This window comes from Mizuhopecten yessoensis, unplaced genomic scaffold (genome assembly GCF_002113885.1).
Source record: "Mizuhopecten yessoensis strain PY_sf001 unplaced genomic scaffold, ASM211388v2 scaffold11173, whole genome shotgun sequence".
NCBI lineage: Eukaryota > Metazoa > Mollusca > Bivalvia > Pectinida > Pectinidae > Mizuhopecten > Mizuhopecten yessoensis.
In genome coordinates, this window is record NW_018408916.1 from 1,238,577 (window position 1) to 1,260,731 (window position 22,155).

Below are 22,155 nucleotides of genomic sequence, written 5' to 3' on the forward strand. Positions count from 1 at the left end.
AAAGAACTCTGGGAACTATTTACCTGTAAAGCCACACACATACAGAACTCTGGGAACTATTTACCTGTAAAGCTATGCAGCCAGAAGCCAGTGGACACATGTTGGATCCTACAGTAACTGTCTTTCATGACACTTTGTTCTGTCTACAAAATGTATATAAAACGAATTTAGAACATCAACAGCACATTAGCATCAACTCCAACTAATGCTAGAATTGAGAATTCCTTTTAAAGGGAACACTTACTGTAAATGCATTTATTTTAGTGGTAAGAAGTAATTTAAAATTCCCCAAAGATACAGTGAAATCTTGTGTTGTATAAAGCATTATAGTATAGACCACCTGTTCATTATTTATTTATCAAGGCATCAAAACAAAAACATAATGCCTGTTATTCTGGGGCTATGGGATTACAACTAATTCTGGGGCTATGGGATTACAACTTATTCTGGGGCTATGGGATTACAACTTATTCTGGGGCTATGGGACTACGACTAATTCTTGGGCTATTGGACTACGACTAATTCTTGGGCTATTGGACTACGACTTCACTTGAAGCTATGGGACTACAACTTATTCTGGGACAATTGGACTACAAGTTATATATAATGGGCTATGGGACTACATGTATGACTTTTTCCATACATTGAAGACCTACCTTGAAGACAGCATGTAGTTTGAACACTGTGCGGGGATCAGTGTGGGAAGGGCACACAGTGAGTTCGTTCGTTTCTTTGTCCACAGCCAGATACTTCCGACTACACATGTGTACAATCTTGACAGGCTGCTCCCACTTCAGAATGCCACCTGTACGACACAGAATATCAGTGTTATGAATACCATATCATTGTCGGTAAAAAAATAATGCATTTTTGTAAATCAAAAATTTCATCAGGCTTCAATATAACTATAGGTTTCAAGGTTGAACAATTGTCAAAAATGTCTTGGACAAATTCATAGGATTAATCGAAATCCCCACAGAACTGCAGGATTGACAGAACGAACATGTGTTTCTTTGCTATATATTTCCTCCTCATCAGTGGACATGCAGACATCACTTACCTTTCACAGGTCCGTCCTGCAGCTCTATCTGCCAGTAGGTGATGGAAGCTGTACTGGGGAACATCGTCTTAGGAATCGTCTGGTCCATCGGACGTACACGCAAGTGGACTACAAATACCAATGCCACCCTTATTCTTGGGTTATTATAAAGATCTGGTTCTGCTCATTATAATTGATCGAGCACAACGAACATTGCTAACTGCTCGACAGTAAGATCCATATACCATAAGATTTAACTGAATTCTCTCCTCATTATTTATTATCACTAATTTTGGAATATCTTAATTAAATAATAATATTCTATTAATTGAAATTAAAAACCATACTCTAAAACACTGATTTGCATATAAGAAAATACAAACTGGATCTCATCTGCTTACCGTCCTCCTGAATTTCCTCATTAAACAATCCCTCTGCTACAAGATAAGCCTCCATCTCCTTGTGGAAGAAGCGCACAGGTTCTCCAATCTGTCCAACACAGCCATAACAAATGTAACAGGTGGATGTTGTCTACTGTTATCATATCTTAACTCGTTCCCTTTTATGGCCATTCAAGCACATATGATTTGCATTTGACATCCATTTGGTAAGTTTATAATACAAAATGTATATATAACATAACAATTTTATGTTATCACAAAGCAACAATCTGTACAAGGAGAAGAATCTAGAGGGAAACTGTCCGGGCACTTTTGGAAAACGGTTCAAATATCCTCACATAATGTCAGTCCATGCGAAATATGCTGGTCTGACGGACATGCCTGGTAAAAATTACTGCCGGTCAGGCAATCACTTTTGAAATTCCGGACCAACTGTCCAGCATACGTTTTCTACCTAAGAGTCGTCTTGAGTCAAGCTTTTTAAATACCCCTGTAATATTCAGTGCTGTCAAGCACTGCGGTAACCTTTAATGACATTGATTGACTGAAGAATAAATTGCTTCGTTACGTGACTGGGCAAAACCTGGCAAACCACTGCCAAAACCGAATCTAGTTAACGTTTTCATTTATTTGTTATACACATCAAACAATTTTTGTAAGTTTATTTTTTGGTTTCTTCGCAGTAATAAGTATTTCAAGCTAACCTGACCAAATGTCTTGTAAAAGTTGTTCCGGTCCGGCAAGCTTGCGATAGTTGCCTGACCGAATGTCCGGTAAGAAAACTTGCATTTCGCATGGACTGTTTGTAATGTCCCAGGATAGTTATATCAAACCACATAATATTTCTCCAAGTTATCAGTTAGAAATCAGATTCTTTATTTAGCAGGTGACTTGGATTTTGACAAAGAAATGGTGTATGTAATCCAATCTAACTTCAACAATGTGTGGCCATGTTATATCTCACTGTGAAAGGTGTCTTACATGGCCTTCATATTTACAATTCACCAATATATGTTTTCATATAGTAAATCTATGTTTACAAAAAGTGAGGTGAGATGTTATGTCATTTTTTTTATAATTTATTAGAAAATGCATAAAAAAGCTAAAGAAATATGTTAATTTGATCAGCACCATTTCAACTCTATATATATATATATATATATATATTGTAAAGATATATGCCGTCACCCAGCTGACACCCTGCCCACGTTAAAACCTCCATGTGCCAGCAACCCCAGGACACTGATGAGTCAAGGTCACAATCAATGGCGATGGCTATGTATTCTCAGACTGATTTATGAGAAATCGATCAAACTAGGTTGTGCATGTCATATTTAGAAACTAACAAAGAAAATTCATGTTTATCATTGTTTTAACTTAAAATGACCAGAAAGATATGTGAAACCAGATCATGAACTACATATAATTCTAATTTGTTTAAAATGACATTTTCATTAGTATAGCTGATGAACTAGTTAGGATTCCATAGATGAAGCTGTCATAAGCTATTAATATTTATATCAATATTCATTTCATTGGCTCTCCTACAATTATTCAGGCACTCCATGTGTTTTCAAAGCGACACTAAGTAATTTGGTGGAACATATTATTTTTGCCCTTATATATGAATTATACCAAACAGCAAATTGCTCCAATTCTACAATACAGGGTTAGAACAATATTTTCAAAAGCACTGGCCCATATATATATGGTGAGTGGGTTTTTTTGTGAACATTTTATATTATCATTATTTATCACATAATGTACTGTGTTATTTATCAATGTAATATGACCAATCAGCCCTGCGATTGGTTGTACGTTTCAATTGTTTGAATTGTGACGTCACGCCTGGGACAAGTACAGGACGTCACAGGCTTGCGCACTGGAGTCAAAATGGCGGCTTTTTACATTTCAAGGTTGCATGAAAATTGTCGTTTTACACGAATAAATGCCACAAATCTTGATTATGTGAAAAAAAAACGATGTTCCACTCGTTTTCATTTCAAATGCAATTTTTGAAACTCATCACAAATTTTCCATTTTAGCTCGCCAGAGGCTTGCTAAATTCTTAGACTCTCAGAATAAATCTCATATATATAATTATTATTTAAATTCTCATGAGAGGATGCAGCGTTTAAGTTAATAGTTTCATTTAACAGAAGTAATGATGTTTTTATTATCATGTTAATATTTAATGGTAAATGTGTTGTTTAAATTTCATTTTATCACTGGCCATCGAGCAAGTATACATATATCTACACAAATCTACCGGTCACAGACTGTCTGACCTGGAATAATCTTGTCCGGCAATGATGTCATCAATACATATATTATACAGCCTATGTAAAATTGACACATGACCTTGACCCAATTACTTAGGGGCTGCTGGCCACGAGGCACTTACCAGAAGAGGGCACTGGAGCTGAAAGTGTTAATTCAAAGACATAAATAGGGTCTCATTGGCAAACTTGACTTCATTTTGAAATGCGCATTTTCAACTCATCCAATTCAAGTTTATAACTCTGCGCTGTCCAACATGATTTCCTGACACCTGCATTTCACTACAGTGAGAAATCATAAAACAAATACCATGTATAACACGCCTAAATATTACACTATTGACATCAATGAATTTATTCAGAACAGACATATTTTGGGACAATGCAGAAAGTCTGGTTTTCACAGGTTTTCCTATAACACAGGAATCAGTTTACACAGGTTACAGAGGTTATAATGAACTCACTAACCTTGAGTTTTTCCTCCTCCTCCACCATGGGTTTGTATTTACGGTACACCACAAACCCGGTCGTCTGGACCGACAGGTTCATCTCGTGACTGTCAAACAGTTAGACAATTATAACATTATAAACACATGCACTATTTACTAGCGATAAACTCACGCTCACTAATAAGCCCACCCCTTGTTAAACAGACACCATATTAATCAAAGGTGAAGGACATCTCTGTAAATTAGCACTAAATTCCACATGTAGATCTACTTTAGGGGTGCACTCATATAAAGGAGAAGCCCCATTAAGTAATTCTCATTAAATCCTATAATAACAATCTTACCATCTGTTACGATAGTAAAGATCTGCTAGATCACATCCAGAAATACCAGGTTAAAGCAGGAGGAATACTGTATAACATGAAATGTCCGTTGTGTATAAACATTCGTGGTTTTCGTGGTTTCTATTGAAACACGAAAATAAATACAATGAATCTGAATGATATGTGTGTCTACTGTTTGTAAATATAGGATATCCATGAAAGTTTGTACCACGAAACTATCTAAATGGCTTCAAACCACGAAGGAAAGTACCCACGAACATTTCCTGTTATACAGTAAAAGAAACACAGAATAAAATCCCCTGCTTTCATGCTAATTTTAAGTTATTGAATATGAAATGAAAACAAGGCTACTTTTGTCAACTAAACACAAAATTAAACGTCAACCTATGGTACTCCTATTACATTAGCTGTCTACAGGTGACTGCCGTACCTTTCGTGATAGACGGATAGACTAGGAAACAGGTGCTTGCTGACGTGGAGGAAGGATCCAGCAGACTTAACACTCTCAAACATGATCTGGTCCTCCACTTGGACCTGTGGGTAACACACCAAAATATACGTCATAAAGATATGTTCAACAAGCACTGGTTATCTTTACAACTTCACATTTATTAATCAATCAATTTCTTTATGAGATAAAAAGTATATTTTTGAGTAAAGGAGAAGAGATGGATACCTAATTATAATAATTATATCTATGAAACCACTGGTGATACAGATAATGTACGCTACTTACAGTGTCCCCTTCAGCCTTGACCTTGTAGCGGGGCATGATACGGAACTGGGCATGCTTTGCATTGACTCCAATAAGTTCCACCTGGAATATAAGTTTGTAAATGTATACGAAAATATCTGAGTTGATGAAATCCTGGAAATTAATGTTCTCCTAGGTTTTAACCAAGTTCCTTCCTGTTTTGCTTGATGTAAAAACGAGAGATTACTCTGTAAGGGCTGCTGTACTTCAAACCAAATGCCAGTACAAAACTTAAGCTTACGTACAGATTCAATATCTCGGGTAAACATTTACTGTTTGAACCCAATATCTTTAGCATTAGTCTGCCTGATCAGCAAGCAGATATGGTTATAGAGTCAGGATCTCAATAGTTATTACCCTTTTTCTGTACTGCCCCTCTTGCCTCAATGGGGTCAGCCCTTTCATTTGTGTATTTCTTGCATCCACTTATATATACTTGATATCTAACAGCTGTTTTTATTATTAAACCTGATAAGGGTACTAGGAGCTGGCATACGACTGGTGGGACGTCTCTTGAACAATTCACCCAACTAGGTGGTACCTTTGGATGTTCCAGTTAAAGGAATAGTACAATGTAATTGTATGGTTTGGGCCTTTTTTGGCCCCCAAATCCATCAAAATTAAAAATCTGCAATAGAACTTTCAAATGACTGTTTCTTTAATTTTTAATACTTCCCGTGTACTATTATGTAAACATTTATTTGTGTTTTCAATTTTGGCTGCCATGGTATTTGCATAAATTATTGAAATTTGATTATTCAGTCAATTTTGACCGGTTTTCACCTAGTTTTTCTCTTAGCTACCATAGAGCGCACTCTTGAACAAACTTTATATTTCTCCTAAAGATGTATTACAGGTGCCTTCACATTATCCTTTGATATTAAGTTTGTTCAAGCATGCACTCTATAGTTTCTAGGAGAAAAACCATGCAAAATATCAAAATATTCACTGAATTCTAATATATGCAAATTTGAACTTGTTACCATGGCAACAATAATTAGAAATATAAATAAATATTTTCATAATAGTATTTGGGAAATAATCGAAATTAAAGAAACAGTCATTTCAAAGTTCATTTTAAGGTTTTGAATTTTGATGCATTTGGGGGCCAAAACAGGCCCAAACCATGGCCAGCTAAATATAGTCCTTTGGTGAAATTTGGTTAATCAATTCAGTAGAATAAGTTGAAAGCATGTCGATGGATGACGTACCTGGTATCCCAAAAATCAGGATATTTTTGGCTTCATTAACATATACCAAGAAGAAAATTTCGAAATAATGACAGATTTATATTTCATTACGAATTGACAGATTTTTGATAATTCTGTCAACAAATTTATGAATTTTGTTCTTTTTCTTATTTTGAATGTTTTTTGTTTAATTTTTATTTACTACACTGACAAACTGTATACCAATACTTTTCATTCATGTTACATGTTTAATATCTATATTGTGCCAGCCAGTTGTGGAATTTTGAAATTTGTTACCTTTTAGGGAAGACACAGTATGGATATTAAAAAATAGCTCAAAGCTTAAGCCAATTGGTCCTTCTTGATTTTGATTAATTACATGTACTTAACACCTAGCTTTATCTAAAATTAATTTAGAAAATGAAATAAAGCTACCATTAAATATTGAAATAAAGTTAAGTTATAAAACTACTTAAGACAATGTGTTTATAGTTACCAATTATTACATAAAAAATTAACATACAGAAACTCTATGATTGGCAATCTGAAAATATTTAATACTTTCAACCTCTCTGTAACTTTAATAGACTCTACCATACATTGATCTGGATGAGTCCATTATGATCTACAGTGGTGAAAGGGTTATAAATGCCCCTGATACTTTTCTACAAGCAGAAATTAAATCAACAATGACCAAACCATTATCAATGTTCTAATAAAAATTAATTAGTCTATATGGAGAGAATAACATCATGAAATATTTTGATCCTGTAGTGTAAAAGATAACAATGTGTTCAATGAGATGATAACAGATGATCATTACAAACTGGTTTTATAAGCTTCTCCCAGGACCATTAACACTGACATATATATATGTACCGAATACAATAACTGACCTTAATAACCAACACAGGACTTGTTAGTGTACAACTGTTTTAGTTACCAAATATCAGGCCAAATATAATTAATATATAGAAATATAATATGTATGTATATATACACAGATAGCCCTAGCTGTTTATCCAGTCACCACTAGTTAGAATGTCTAACTACCTAGCTAGCTAGCAACTCTACATGAGGTTTGTTGCTTTTTAAATTTTGTGCCAAATAAAAGTAAAACTGACAATATGTATTATATATTATACAAATACAAATTTTGACGGACTAATTATCTGGATTTTTTTCATTGTGGCGAAACCAAATGTCAAACTCCAAAATTGACAAGTGACAATATTAATGACCCCTATTTGACAAAATACTACTGTAAGAAGCCCTAGTGTAAGCTGTTCTTAGTGAATTTATTAAATTTAAGCAAATTTATTTTATTTCCATAAACCGAAGTGAAAGAATTGGAGTATCTCACCAAATAAGTATGAAATGATTACATTAATTAGTGTTCAACTTAGACTTTTTTAGGACTTTTAACTAACCCAATAAACAGTTACGTTGCTTGGCCTCAGAAAATGTTATACAATGCCAAAAGTTCTTCATGATTTACATTCAATGTGCCAATTACCCACCGATAGAATCTCTTGTACATGTTGTACCTGGTCGGTGTGTCTATAGCCCGCATTGTGATGTTATCTTGACCTAACTAGACATTCGTGCCCTGACTAACAACTGGTATTTTTTGTCAATACACATGGATGACCTCCTGCGGTACTATACCTGTGTCGTTACACTAGTGCGCACTTAAAAAAATTGCTCACTGTTATTTTCCCTTGTAAATACTTCGCTCAACATAGAATCAACTACTTCAAGATCATTAACTTGTCGTGTTAATTGATACAAAATATTCATCTTCTTGTGAAATTCCGTTAATAATTTACGAAAATAAAAATGCCTAAAAAGCTGCATATGATACTGAAAAGTGCAATGATACATTTATTTTTTCTGATTTTTTGGATACATGGTACGTCATCCATCGACAAGTTCAACTTTTATACTGAACTGATTAACAAAATTTTGTGTTTAATTAGTACAATGCTGGTTTGTAGGAACTGGTGCTACATTCATGGTGACTGGTATTTATAAATAAGGGACAATTATTAGAACAATCCCAAATCAATATGTTCTAAATGACCTAAAATCTAAATGCTTGTCAGAATCAAGATCTAGATCCAAAGTGTGTACACATAGCACAATAGAGTCACATTTCAGTTTAAAAGCATTTGGAATAAAAAATATTTAAATTTAATACGATTTAAGCTTGAAGTTTAAAGCCAGACAAATGAGAGAGATAAACCAACCTGTTAAAGATTTTGTTTATGGGATATGTAGTATTTAGCCATGACGGAGCTAACAAACCTCTTGGAAAAAGACAGTGATTATCATTTTCTGAGATCAGCAAGCTAAGGTTTGAGCTGTAGAGATTTACAGTTCAATCGAAGCAATGATCTACAATGAATCCTTTAGTTAATGATCCTCATCCTTATTAAGTCTATGTTCCTTAATTCAGAAATTTGCTTTTACTTCAGGGTTTTTTCATAGGAATTAGTAATTATTGAATAATCTTCAGTTAAGGATTTCCTGAATACCTGCAGCTATGCTTTCCAATGAAAATCTAATGTTAAGGAATTTCCTGAAGTTAAGGAATGTCCGTCAAACTGCATGGGGCCAGCCACCTCTGCTCCAAGCAGAAGAAGCGGATCCGGAGTCTACATGGGACAACCAGATTAATGGAGGCTGAGTGTACAAAGATTAACAACTTACAAATTTGGAGATGAATACAGTTCTTACCATGTCAGTAATCTCTATATCAACAACAACAGCCACTGTACCAGTGATGTCATTCTTGCTTGGGATAAAAACCATTGCTCACTTTTGACAGAACTTAACTGACACAGATTGGAAATCTCTCAAAAATGACTTTTCCCTTTAATGTTGGAATGGAAGTCAGAAATAAGCCAAAGTGTATATTATACTCCTGGCTAACAACAGGCAACCTGGACTGATCACAAGATAAACATACTGTCTATAATAATAATTTGAGATTCTTTTATAATATACCGCTTTATCACAACCTAGTTCGTAGGGCAGCTCAAAGCGGTTCACAAATTATTATCCGTGATTATAGGGCCTTTGCAACCAGCCAATATCTTTCTCAACTCCCTGGGTAGCATACAGTCGGTGCTGCCATTTCGGCACTCACAGCGAGCATTCTACAATTCTAGCACTGCCCAACCTAGTACTCATTTACAGCTGAGTAGACTGGAACAAGCGGAGTAAAGTATCTTGCTCAAAGATACAACACAGTACTAGTGCCATGACCCACAACCCTTCGGTCACAAGCCCGGCGTCCTACCATTAGACTACCATGCCTCCTCTATATGAGCAGTCTTGTTATATGTAGTGTTTTATACTTACCGCCATGTTGCTGCTTTCCGTGTCTGACGTCTTCGTCGTACTGACGTGGATGTATTTACCACTGAATACATGACGCAACTGAAAAAAAAAAAAAAAAAGTATTTTTCAACAAATCAAATGTAGGTAATCAATAACTTACATAGCTGATGTCAATACACACATTGGCTTTCAACTCAAATATCAACACACAACACCTGGCATTATTTGTGAACAGAACACTATCTGCATTATTCAACAAAAAGTGAAAACACCAGATGAAATTCATGTCAGTAAAACATCCTGGTATTCAACTCAACTGTCAACAGAGCATTGTTATAAAACTGAGCATCATTATAAAACTGAGCATCATTCTAAAACAGAGCATCATTATAAAACAGAGAATTATTATAAAACAGAGCATTATTATAAAACTGAGCATTATTATAAAACTGAGCATCATTATAAAACTGAGCATCATTATAAAACAGAGCATCATTATAAAACAGAGCATTATCATAAAACTGAGCATTATTATACAATTAGGACACAACTTCACGATTAACTAATTATCAGCAGGTTACGTCTGCTATAGTCATTCTTGCTAGGCAATATTCAACCCTAACAGAACACACTAGGCAACTGAATATTAAACTAGGAAATCTTCATCTGTCAACAGACAACACCTGGCAATATTCAACTGTCAACAGACAACACCTGGCAATATATTCAACTGTCAACAGACAACACCTGGCAATATTCAACTGTCCACAAACAACACATGGCAATATTCAACTGTCAACAGACAACACCTGGCACTTAACATTAAACATTAGTTTTATTAAATTGCCATCTCCAATGTTTCAGGATTATTAATTTGCACCATGTTATCACATATAGACCTGTGTTAACTTTTCATTTATTTATTTTTATTATAAAGGGGAAAAATTTAAGTAAATTCAAGAATAAATTCTGCTCAAAATTAAAACTTTTTAAGAGGATATTTGCCATTTTTTTTTTCACTGAATAAACATGGAAGATTCAGTGCAATGTACATAAGTCTATAAGTTATTTATAAATTCTACCCAGTAACATAATGAACAGCTGACATAATAATCCCAGCTGTACCTATATATATCACATGTATATCAATTATATCATCTTTCCAAGCCACTGCCGCCCTGTGAGAATACATGTAGTCACCCCATGTTTCGCAATAGCGTCGTGATTTTGCCTCAATAGCCCTGATATTGAGGTATTGTTACCTGCCATAGGTACATGTAAATATTATGACAGAGCAGTAGGGAAATTTATGGTTAACTCATGCAGGGCACTGAGGAACACGCCACCTCTCCTGTATATCTTTTGTGTAACAGTTTTGAGTTCCAGTGGTACAATATTTGGAAACTATATTTTGGTAGACATTGTTTTATCATATTGATCAGTTCTGAAAGCTATTTCAGAAATTTCAGATAAAAGCTATTTCAGAAATTCCAGATAAAACAACCTTTAGAATATTTGGAAAAAAAGTCACTGACATTAAAATTTAAAAGGAATGTACGGGGGTAATATTTTAAAGTTTGTCTTTCTTTTCTGGAACTTTATGGCATATCCTAGTCTATCTACAACTGTTGAAATCAATTGTGGATACGCCATCTTTAGAACCATGCAAGTCTGGAGGATGTTCATAGGATAAAAGCTAGATGTTTCTGTCTTTTTTTCTAGTGATATATTAACTACTTGCTACAGTGATTATGCTTTGTCAACAACTTTATTTTAGCAAACCATGATCATATGTACAGATGAAAACATGACCAAACTTAAAAACATACTACCTCAACCGCCTGGTGTTTTTCTTAAATGTTTTGTATGAAAAGCTGAAAGCTCGATCACTACATCAGTCTTTATATAGGACACAAGATGCATTAAAAAGGAGTGAAAATAACTAAATAATAATGCCCTCATTCTGCATGTATGTGTTAATTATATAATTGCACAAATATATCTAAATTTTATTGACTTTATAACAATTTTAAAACAATATGGGAGAGGGGGCTAGATCTACACCCTACCAGTAACCTATCTGACACAGTGTGTATACACTCTTTATATCCATTGGCGAAACGTCCCAGTTGAGTGACATATGAAATATACAATTTCGTCACATCGTTGTACAGGTAAAAAATACAAATCGTTCACTCAGTCATAGCTTGACAAAGGGACCAGTCGGTCTTGAAATGTTGCGACGCATTTAATATGTACATTGTTTGTGTATAAAGTGAAACTTTGATATAACATATTTCCAAACTGATATTATGAAACAAGTTAAATATTCCAACTGATATTAATCACTCTTGTTGGCCCGGATGTAAGCATGCAGGGGGTCTTAATGTGGGAGGAATGCAGACTACCGGAGAAAACCCACGTGGTCGGGCAGGTGACCCTATACCTTTTCACATCCAATCGGGGAATCAGACCCCGGTCGCCTTGGTGAAAGGCGAGTGGTTATCCCCTTCGCCATCCAACCACCCACTGCTGTTAGATTAGTGCAGAAAATAAAGGTGGCCAAGACCGAATTAGGTTGTATGATGTTGAACTTCACTACTAGAAGATGTATTACAGACTGAAATGTTCTCCCAGAAATCTGTTATATTTGCTGATCATGATCAGTAGAGTGGAAACTGTAGGTTACATGGCTTACTTACATCTATGATCTGTAACACTTACTGGTACACCGATAGGTGTTAATATCACATGAGGTTTGATTAAACCTGCCTAATGAAAGGCAAGGATTTTACTAATAGCCCTGAAACCAATTTTCCCTATAAATTAGTGGATTGGAAAATGTAAGTTTTATTGTGACTGACACACCTTTACCCTTCCGCGTAATGGCATGTTTAAACCTTGTGAACCTAGCTACTACATAAAATGCTGGGAAATTACAGCCGAGAAACAAATTGTATTTATTGTTCTGTGGAATAGGCCTCTAAGCAAACTCCGAGTGTTATCTGTTTTTAGGGACATGACTAACCGAGTCACTGATAAAATGTATAGAATTTAGTTTGTTCAATATTTAAACTGAGGTTCTGAATTAGAAACTTGAAAGCTGTAACATCGATGGTTTATTAACCGATTCAATGACATTGGTCGAAATGTGGAACAGTCTTGCTTAATGGCACCAGGAGCTAGGTCATGGCCTTTGTTCCTTCTTGGTATAACGATATCAAGAACATGTCAATGAACATACAAGGGGCATCAGAGAGGAACCTTCATGCCCTACACATCCTATTCATGTAGTATACTTCCAGTCAGTAACACCACAGTCTCAGGTTAATCACACAGCACAGCTGTCATTCCAATGCTGTGTCCGACAGTCCTTAATTCATTCACCCCTGTAGACACACATTTGAACTCTTCCAAATCATAGGTTGGAATAGTGCATTATGAAATTTCAGGGGTGAATGAGTTAATTTTGTTCAATTTCTTGTGAAACAACAGTATACGAATACAAGTAAAACCCCTAAAGGTTCTTACCCCGACTTTTAACGCCAATCCTAAAGATTATAATTATAATGCAAATGTTAAGCCGAGCACTGGTAAGATCAGGAATTATGTTTTATTGACAAATTAATATAAAAAACTTTGTAGAAAATTAAAATGACTGTCTACCTACAATATACCTACATTCTTTTTATTTTTGCATGTAACCCTAAACATATAAATAATTTTGTTTGTCCTTATTAAATAATTTGATTATGAATAAGGACAAAATCACATTTGATGTTTTATAATTCATATAGAATTCTACTAGAGTTCATGAAACAAACATATCAGTTTTACCATAAATTGTGTTTTAACTTCAACATCTGCTACCATCAGTTAAAAGCAGATTATTTAAAAGCTTCACAATGATACTGATAAATAAGGACAGATAGCAGAATCTCATTAAAATGATACACTCAGGTAATTTGAAACTCTTTTTGGTTGTAAGGTAGAAAATGAAATCTATTCAAAACTGTACATGTATAGAGCTAGAAAAATTCGAAGATTGAAAATATAAACTTTTTTGTTTATTTGAAAAAGAAGTTAAAAATTTATATAGGGTATAATTCTTACAGAAGTATTTCATTATCTTTATTGAATCACAAACTTTGATATAAAGTTGTGCAAACCTTGTAATTTTCAGAAACAAACATCAGAATTGCTATGTGGGGCAGTCAACTTTTGATGATAGTGTGCATACCAAATGATATACCTTAAACTGAACAGTTTTACAGTAATCCACTTAGTATCTATATGGTAGACATTGATCATAGAAAGTACTCATAAGTACAGGAACAATTATATTAAACTTCATTCGCAAGGGCATCTCCTGCTCTGCGTCTGTAAAATTGTCTCATTCCATTTATACTTTATTTGTTCTTCATGATATTGGGGAAACAGTTTAACCAGGGACAGTATATATATCCATTATACGTCCCTGGTTTAACTCATTTGGGAAAAGGGCCAAACCAATTTTAGGCAGTTTTATGGTAATTCCGTAGAAAAATGCTGTTGTTTTTAATATTTTTAACCTTATAAGAAAGCAATGAAAAATAAAGTATCTGAAATTAATTTAACTAGTTAATCAATATCTCCTGGCTGGAATATCGGTCGGTGCTGAGGAATTGTCACTTGACTCATGCACACAGGACAAATACCTATGTAGTTGGCGAAGAACCAAATAAAAAACCATGTCCTAATTAAAATAATCAATTATGAAAGACAATGTCATCAAACAGCGGAGATTTTACAGCGAGTACACTCACTTTGAAGTTAAAAGTTCCAACCTGGAACTCTTTCAAAACCTTTTACATTACACTAAACTGGTTAAAACGCAATGACATAAGCCAACTCCAAACTATATCAACTCTGCATAATCAAATATTCAGAGAATTAACTTGAAATACATTTACTGTACGATCCATACACCATATATGTTTCAACATTGAATTTCACTCTAGTCAGTTAAAGTACTATATATAATACTGAAGAAGACTGCGGACATATTGAACTGGTAATCTGTCTGCAACTATCTTCCGACAGAATACAGTTAAACACTTATATATATATGTTCTTTATTGATTATGACAATGAATCAATATCTGAATACAATGTAGTATATATTTTCTTCAAATTTCAGGTAGATATTCAATGAATGGCGACCTTAGACTGTTTAGTCAAAAATTACAGATCTTAGTCTATAATGTAACTGATCTATTTTATTTAGTCTTAGTCAATAATGTGCCTTTCAGAAATCATTCAATCTGTGATATACTAATTAATACAGACATCAATGTATGATTTCCAAATACTTAAGGGAACTTTTAATTAGAAAAAAAAATCGCTTAAAAAACCTCGCCAAAGAATTCATCATATATAAAGGTGATTGATAGATTCGAAGGACAGAGTCATGAAATAGACTGATGACTAGTCGTATATTTAGTCACAACACAACAGATTGTGGGGGTAAGAGGCCTGACTAATTAAGCTTGTTGTCACAATATAACATCTCCGTGTACATTGTTAACAGCCCTTTATAAGATAACCATCTGTTAAATATTTCTGACCTCACATTCGTGTGCATGCAGTGCGCTCAGAACTTGTAAGTTACGTATATATAATGTAGGTCATCCACATGTTATCAAAAGTCAAACAGACTTTTAAAAATTTTAAGACTGGAAATTTAACACTTAATAAGATACATTGTAAATCTGCTATTTTTGCAATCTGACTACCATCAGTATCAATTCATAAATATTATATTTTGTTTAAGTTTACCTTGTGAGGCATGGATCGAGGATGTGGGTGGGGTTGGGGGCGTTTCTATAGGTTCAATAAATTTCAGTGGGAACTAAATATAAAAGGAACGGACATTATTTTCAACAGATGTGATGTTGAGACTATCACCTTTACTATAAAATAGAATCATATCAAACCAAACAAATTAGACGTTAGCTGCTGTTTCTGCTTTCAGCTCCCCAAAACATATATAGCTACTTTTGTAATGCAAAACTTTCTTTTACCCAGATTATATAGATAGCATTTCAGACCTCAACTTTGGTTGGTTAAAGCGAACCAAATAGTATGCTGTGGTATTATAAGCACTACATGTAACATCTGGGTAGGGCAGGGAAAGCGAAATACACTTTATTGAAACATTGATCTGAAGTAGCTCTCATCTTTCTGAAGACTGATATTACATGGTCTGAAATAAAAAGTTTCATCTTAAAAGTGTTCAAGCAAGAAATGTAATTAGGACAAGAGTTTACCATTCCTTTCAATTCTGTAGCATCAGGATCCAACCTGGGATACGTATAGTTTGGTGTCACTAATTACTTTCTACATCATTTCAACATTTCATTTATGGTCCAATACATCATAAATATTTCATCTTCAATTAAGATTTTCTGAAAATTTCCAAGACAACAACCAAAGAAGGAATTGTGATGTGGAGACAAACAATGTGCCAAATTTGGTTTTGTGTACAAAATTCCATACCAAAGGACAACATAACATTAAGCCCTTATCAATCTAGGAAGCCCACATGTACAATCTAGGAAACCTACCTGTACAATCTAGGAAACCTACCTGTACAAACTTGGAAACCTACCTGTACAATCTAGGAAACATACCTGTACAATCTAGTAAACCTACCTGTACAATCTAGGAAACCTACCTGTACAAACTTGGAAACCTACCTGTACAATCTAGGAAACCTACCTTGTACAATCTAGGAAACCTACCTTGTACACTCTAGGAAACCTACCTTGTACAATCTAGGAAACCATACATGAACTCTCTAAGAAACATACCTGTACAATCTGGCCATACAAGACTTTCCTGCCCTGTTGTCGCCTTTGTTCCATTGCATTGTCTTCGGTTTCCGCAGTGGCAGCAAGCTGTAGTAGAAATCACATCTAGTCTTAGGTCTAACAGAGCTGATGCAGAAATGTTATTTGTCATAAAGTCAATTTTGGAGCCACGCATTTATTGCCTTTCTGTAGAAATGCCAAATGATTTTTTTCCCCCAATAGAAATGAAAATATATGTATTATATATATACCTCTTGAAGGTTATGAAATTGTACTCTGGTATTCAGAATTAGATTTCAACTTTAAAACGTTTGTACAATATGTATATATCAACTTCAATTAACAAAATAAAAGAACCATCAGGGCCGATGACAAAGACACAGGCCTGTACAGAGTACAGCAATATGTAAATAACTCGAAATGATTACCTTGGACTGTGCTACACTTGCCCTCAGTGCCAGATTTTCTGGATCTTCAGCAAGCTTGGACGTCTGTTTCTTAAACTGTTTGTTGAGTTTGTAGCGATTGGCAACACATATCTCAAACGTTATCACTGAAATGAAGAGACGGACATCAATTCAGCTTGTTTTCCAATCTACAACTTATAATTAAGTATCAGTGGTTTTGTCACCTTAATTTTACAACAGCCTGTTCCTTTGTGAAATGGGAAAATAAAGCATTATTCGCATTGGAATTGGGAAAATATTCCTCAGTTTTTGGTCATTTTGGGAAAATAAGGCACTTTATAGCTAGGGGAAACAGTCTGTATTCGACAGTTAAACTGAGCAAAAATAAATAAATGAGTATTGTAAGTACATTTTTAAGCCAGGGTACATCATATCAACAGGACTTCTGTACTGAAATAAAATTCTATCAAATGTAAAAAAAACATCAAAGAGCAGCTCAACTGATACCCATCAGAAATCTCAAACATTATGTGTCCGATATCACAATGTAGAACCGAAGTCATTAACACTACCAGTTCTATCATGTTATGAAAGTGACGGCAATTTTTAGCTTTTATTCATATTTATGGCAAGTAATAATACAAGTAGAAAAAGTCTGTGGTAATTTGATATTTAGCCTCGAAAGCAGCATCAGATCATTTTGGGGTTTCTCCTTTTGTCATTTGACCCACACATAGCAGACTGAATTCTGGGTTGTTTTCTAAGTGATACACTTTCTACAAATTACAACTTCGGTTTTTGATACAGACGGAAAACGTTAGCATCGATCCCTAGGATACGGACTTTTGATTGTACCATTTTGTACTTATATCTCGAGATGACAAACTCATGATTTTTAAAGACTAAAACAATTAAGCAATTGCTCTGATGAAACAAAGTAATAGTATCGTTATATCGACACAAGGGTTATAGCAGATATATTTTTATTAACTGGCTTAAATTAGACTGACTTTGAATTTTTTTTTTTTTAGTTACTTCAAAAGTGGAAATTCTTGTATATGAAAATGTTCACATTATTACTCTTAAAACTGCCTGAAGTGTGGAAATGTTCACATTGGAGAGATGCTTCTGAATCTTAAATCTGTTATCTGATAACATTTATATTCACGAGTTGTATTTTAGTACTAATTTACTGGACATGAATAAAAAAAAAATCCATACTGCAATAATTTCAACTTTTAAAGTATACATTTTTAATTTTTTTAAATACATACTATGCTGGTTCTGAATATTAGGCCGGACTTTATCTTGGCGTACACCGACAGCTAACTGGTTAAAAATGGAACTGAAAAGATAAAAATTGCAATAATACAAATTAAATAACTCATTTATAAAAGACAATCTTTGCTTTAGGAAAATCACCAAACTTAATGTGTTGAAGATTAGAAACCAATGAAAAGAAAGGGCCACCCAGTAGAATTTTTCAAGCGTAACACTATATATATATAATGGCCACCTAGACTATATGTGTCTGATGTTTCAGTATTTTGTTCTCCTTGTTCATTCAATTCCACCGTTAATTTGTCTAAATGAACACAGTATGTAACAATAATAATCAACTGAACAGTAATTCATGTATATAAAATATTTATTACCCGGTTGAAACTTATATATATTGTCCAGACAATTAGACGGAGTTACATAAAATAACATTAGTACCTGCATGCTGGTAACTGTACTTTTCAATATTTACATTTGCTCTGCATCCTTCCGCTGCAATGCATTGAGAAGGCAAATGTTGTTACGAGATTGTAACAACATTTCCTATTCCGTCTTTGCGTAATGCAGAGTTATCTTCTCTTGTGAGCAGGTATTGATTGTTACGTCATTGGTTTGTGAGTAACGTCATCAATTTTTGAGAAAACAACGTAATTTTCTCACACAAACCAATTACGTAACAATCTATACCTGCTCACAAGAGAAGATAACTCTGCAATACGCAGACGGAATTGTGACGTCATCAATCTCTATTGACAGTATTGTGACGTCATCAATTTCATTGTTGTCAAGACTTAATTTGCTGTTCGAAATAACTAAATAAATTAGCCCAACTACTCTATCAAAAGGTAACTATAGATAATGAATATTTTAGCAAATATTGTTATGGTGCTATATAACACACATTTCTATTGCTGACAAACTTACATGTTAAGTTTGTCATCAATAGCAATGTGTGTTATAGGACCATATAACAACATTTGCTAAAACATTCGTTGCTTTAAATGTACGATAATCATCATATGATATATGTCTTTGTTAAAATTTATTTAAGATACTCAGAGGGATTGGATACGAAAAGTTATTCATTGAAAATCAAAATCCTCACTTTATCAAATTGGATTTTTTTTACTCTATTCCAGAGATGTAATAAGCCTGTTTAGGCCTAGGCCTAGGAAGCGGACGTAAAACCACTAGATCAATCAATAAATCCTGCGACATTAAGGAAAGCGGTAAACAAAGATGAGCTGTATTTTTGTAAACGCATCTAACATTTTTGTTATCTTTTGTTGATCCAGGTATTTTGAAGGCACGGCATGGGGGCGTCAGGCGAAGGAACACAGCTGTTTCCGAAAAACGAGCAGCTAGGTGGGTTCATGACCCAAATGATTGCCCATTCCGTCCCTTCTGATCCATCAACGCTGTTGATTGAAATCATATCTTTCTCACGGTTACAGATGCTGCGCCTCCTACGATGCATTCCTGCGCTTGGCCGCGGTCGTTCTATTATGCAAGCTTAAGCCTCTGAGTGACTATGACCTCTCGGTTGGAATTCTCAAAAAAGTTCCAAATCTCTTGGCGGGATTATTTCCAAACTGACCACACGGTAAATTTTAGGCAAAGAGAACTGAATTATAACCAAATACCAATCAAAACAATTTCTTTTTATACTGATTCCCCCATCCGGACTATTGAAATGTTAAGTAACGCCTTATACCCTAGAATTTGGAATTTCTCGTTATTGGTCTACTGCTGTTAAGATCCATCCAATCATTTTAATATACCATAGACAATTAATGGAGAGAATTCGGCACACAAAAAAATGTCAAATCCTGACACTTTAACTATAAAATATACATGCTCCAAATCAGGAACCGTTACATTAGTGCATTTCACAATTATTTTATGTTTTTTAGCAACAAAAAGGTCCAATTTTTTTTTAGAAGATTTTATTCTCCGCCCCCTCTTTCAAATATCATAGAAACGCCCCTGATAAACGTGCGTCATAGTCTGAGGTAAACTTGATTTAAAAGACAATATATTCTCATAAAACTTTGTGTGACAAAATTGATATGATATTTTTTTTAATGATATTTTAAAACATACTTTGAAGAAATAACAGAGATTCTGTTTTTTTTGTGTTCTTTAAGTGTACGCCTCAATACACATTTTCTCCCAAATATTATGATACATTGTTGCAAGGGGGCTAGGTTCCAATTTTAGGACATCTATAACTTCTGTGTTAAAAATTGCATCGATATGATCGGCATCGGCAATTCCTTTTTAATCACGCTGGATTTTTAATTTTTACCATGTTATCATTGGAGGAAATTAAAACGCTATGATTTTCTGACATTATGGAGCGGGTTGCCTCTTGTCTCCCTCGTGTTTGTTCACTTACGGGTTCCTCAGCATTATTTTTTTGTTTGTGTATAAATTGAATAGAGCTATATTACTATTCATTAAAATATGATAGCTAAAAATGTCACCCTCCATTCTGTATAAATGAAATTTGTTTTTATTTGGTAATTTGAAATTAATAAAATATCAAATATATATCATTAACATCATATACATTATGCATCCCCTTTTGAAAATTAAAAGGTGATTTGCGGTATTCATTTACAGAAGAAGGAATAAATGAATTAGAGAGAGTAAAAAACATCAAAATTATATCTGCAATATTTATATGTTGAAAATATTACAGATTGTGTACATATGTGTTTCTATTGAAATATTCCTAAAAGAGTTTAACTGTCAGAAACCGAATTGATTAATTTTTAGGACATTTAAATGAACAAGATAAAGATGCCGCTTGATTCGAGTAAATCAATGACTGGGTAATGATAACTAAACATTAATGTAAGCATTAAACTGCTTTCATATGCGGTTCATAGGCGACACGAATGCCAACTGCATATATACCAGAAAATGAAACGGACGCGTTATAACCAAAAAACAAAGCTTATTTAGTTCATATATTGGGATTACAGCGCAAATAATAGGAAGATGACTTTTAAAACAATCCTCGGGTAGCATACTGCCCTAACTCAAACACAAAACGTACATTAAATGTAAAAAGTAATATAAAACCTTAACTCTTATACACATCACAAGTGTATCGTTTGATAAATCTAGGTAGCATATAACATTATGTAAAAAAAAATATTTTTTTAAATCAGGTACGTAGAATCGTTACGTTCTGCGACGCAATTACTGGTTTGAGATGGAAAGGTTGATATTTTTCGTATCTCCCGTACAGAAATTTATTTCTAAAAACAAGAAATTTTTATTCTTACCTTGTTTGTTCCGAGTACATAAACCCATAGCACTCGGTAGTAAAGAAACACACTGCGTCTCCTATACTCAGAGTGTCCTCCTGTTTGTCCGTAGGTCCCGCCATCTTGGAACCCCCGGAGAAAACCAACCACACTGAATCTACACACTGAACCACTAGTTACCAGTTTTCATCGTTCTTACACAGTATGAAAAAAAACCCATCTAAATGAGATCAAATTTGTGCTTAATTTTTCCGTTTGTTTTTGTGGAGGAAAGCAGCTAAACTCAATACAATCCAAGACCAAGCTGTTCGCGAAAGATCGCTATTTACTGATCAAAACATTTTAATTTATCCGGAAGATTATAAAAAGACCACGTGATGATTTAAAACAAAGCCCGTAACCAAATACGTGTGTCGGTTCCATTTATATGAACAAATCGTGTTCGTATACGGGTAAGATTTCGAAAGATATCGTTTTAAATTGCTAGCGATTCTACAGCGTTTAGATCATTCTGGAACCATTGTCAAACTAAAGAAG

The 22,155-nt window shown here is 34.3% G+C and overlaps 1 protein-coding gene across 1 annotated transcript in view; it reads right to left on the minus strand.

Annotated features, from left to right (window-relative positions):
• Positions 1-21,907, minus strand: part of LOC110467456 — a 77,183-nt gene extending 55,276 nt beyond the window's left edge. Inside the window, exons 1-12 of the mRNA XM_021524637.1 lie at positions 21,637-21,907; positions 18,334-18,404; positions 17,081-17,205; positions 16,653-16,739; positions 9,823-9,900; positions 5,249-5,329; positions 4,943-5,046; positions 4,188-4,275; positions 1,441-1,528; positions 1,061-1,168; positions 657-805; positions 65-143 (exon numbers count right to left, since the gene is read on the minus strand). Of these exons, the coding sequence (XP_021380312.1) occupies positions 65-143; positions 657-805; positions 1,061-1,168; positions 1,441-1,528; positions 4,188-4,275; positions 4,943-5,046; positions 5,249-5,329; positions 9,823-9,900; positions 16,653-16,739; positions 17,081-17,205; positions 18,334-18,404; positions 21,637-21,740 (1,162 nt within the window). The 5' untranslated portion in view covers positions 21,741-21,907. The remainder of the gene's footprint in view (positions 1-64; positions 144-656; positions 806-1,060; positions 1,169-1,440; positions 1,529-4,187; positions 4,276-4,942; positions 5,047-5,248; positions 5,330-9,822; positions 9,901-16,652; positions 16,740-17,080; positions 17,206-18,333; positions 18,405-21,636) is intronic.
• Between the last annotated feature and the right edge of the window lie 248 nt (positions 21,908-22,155).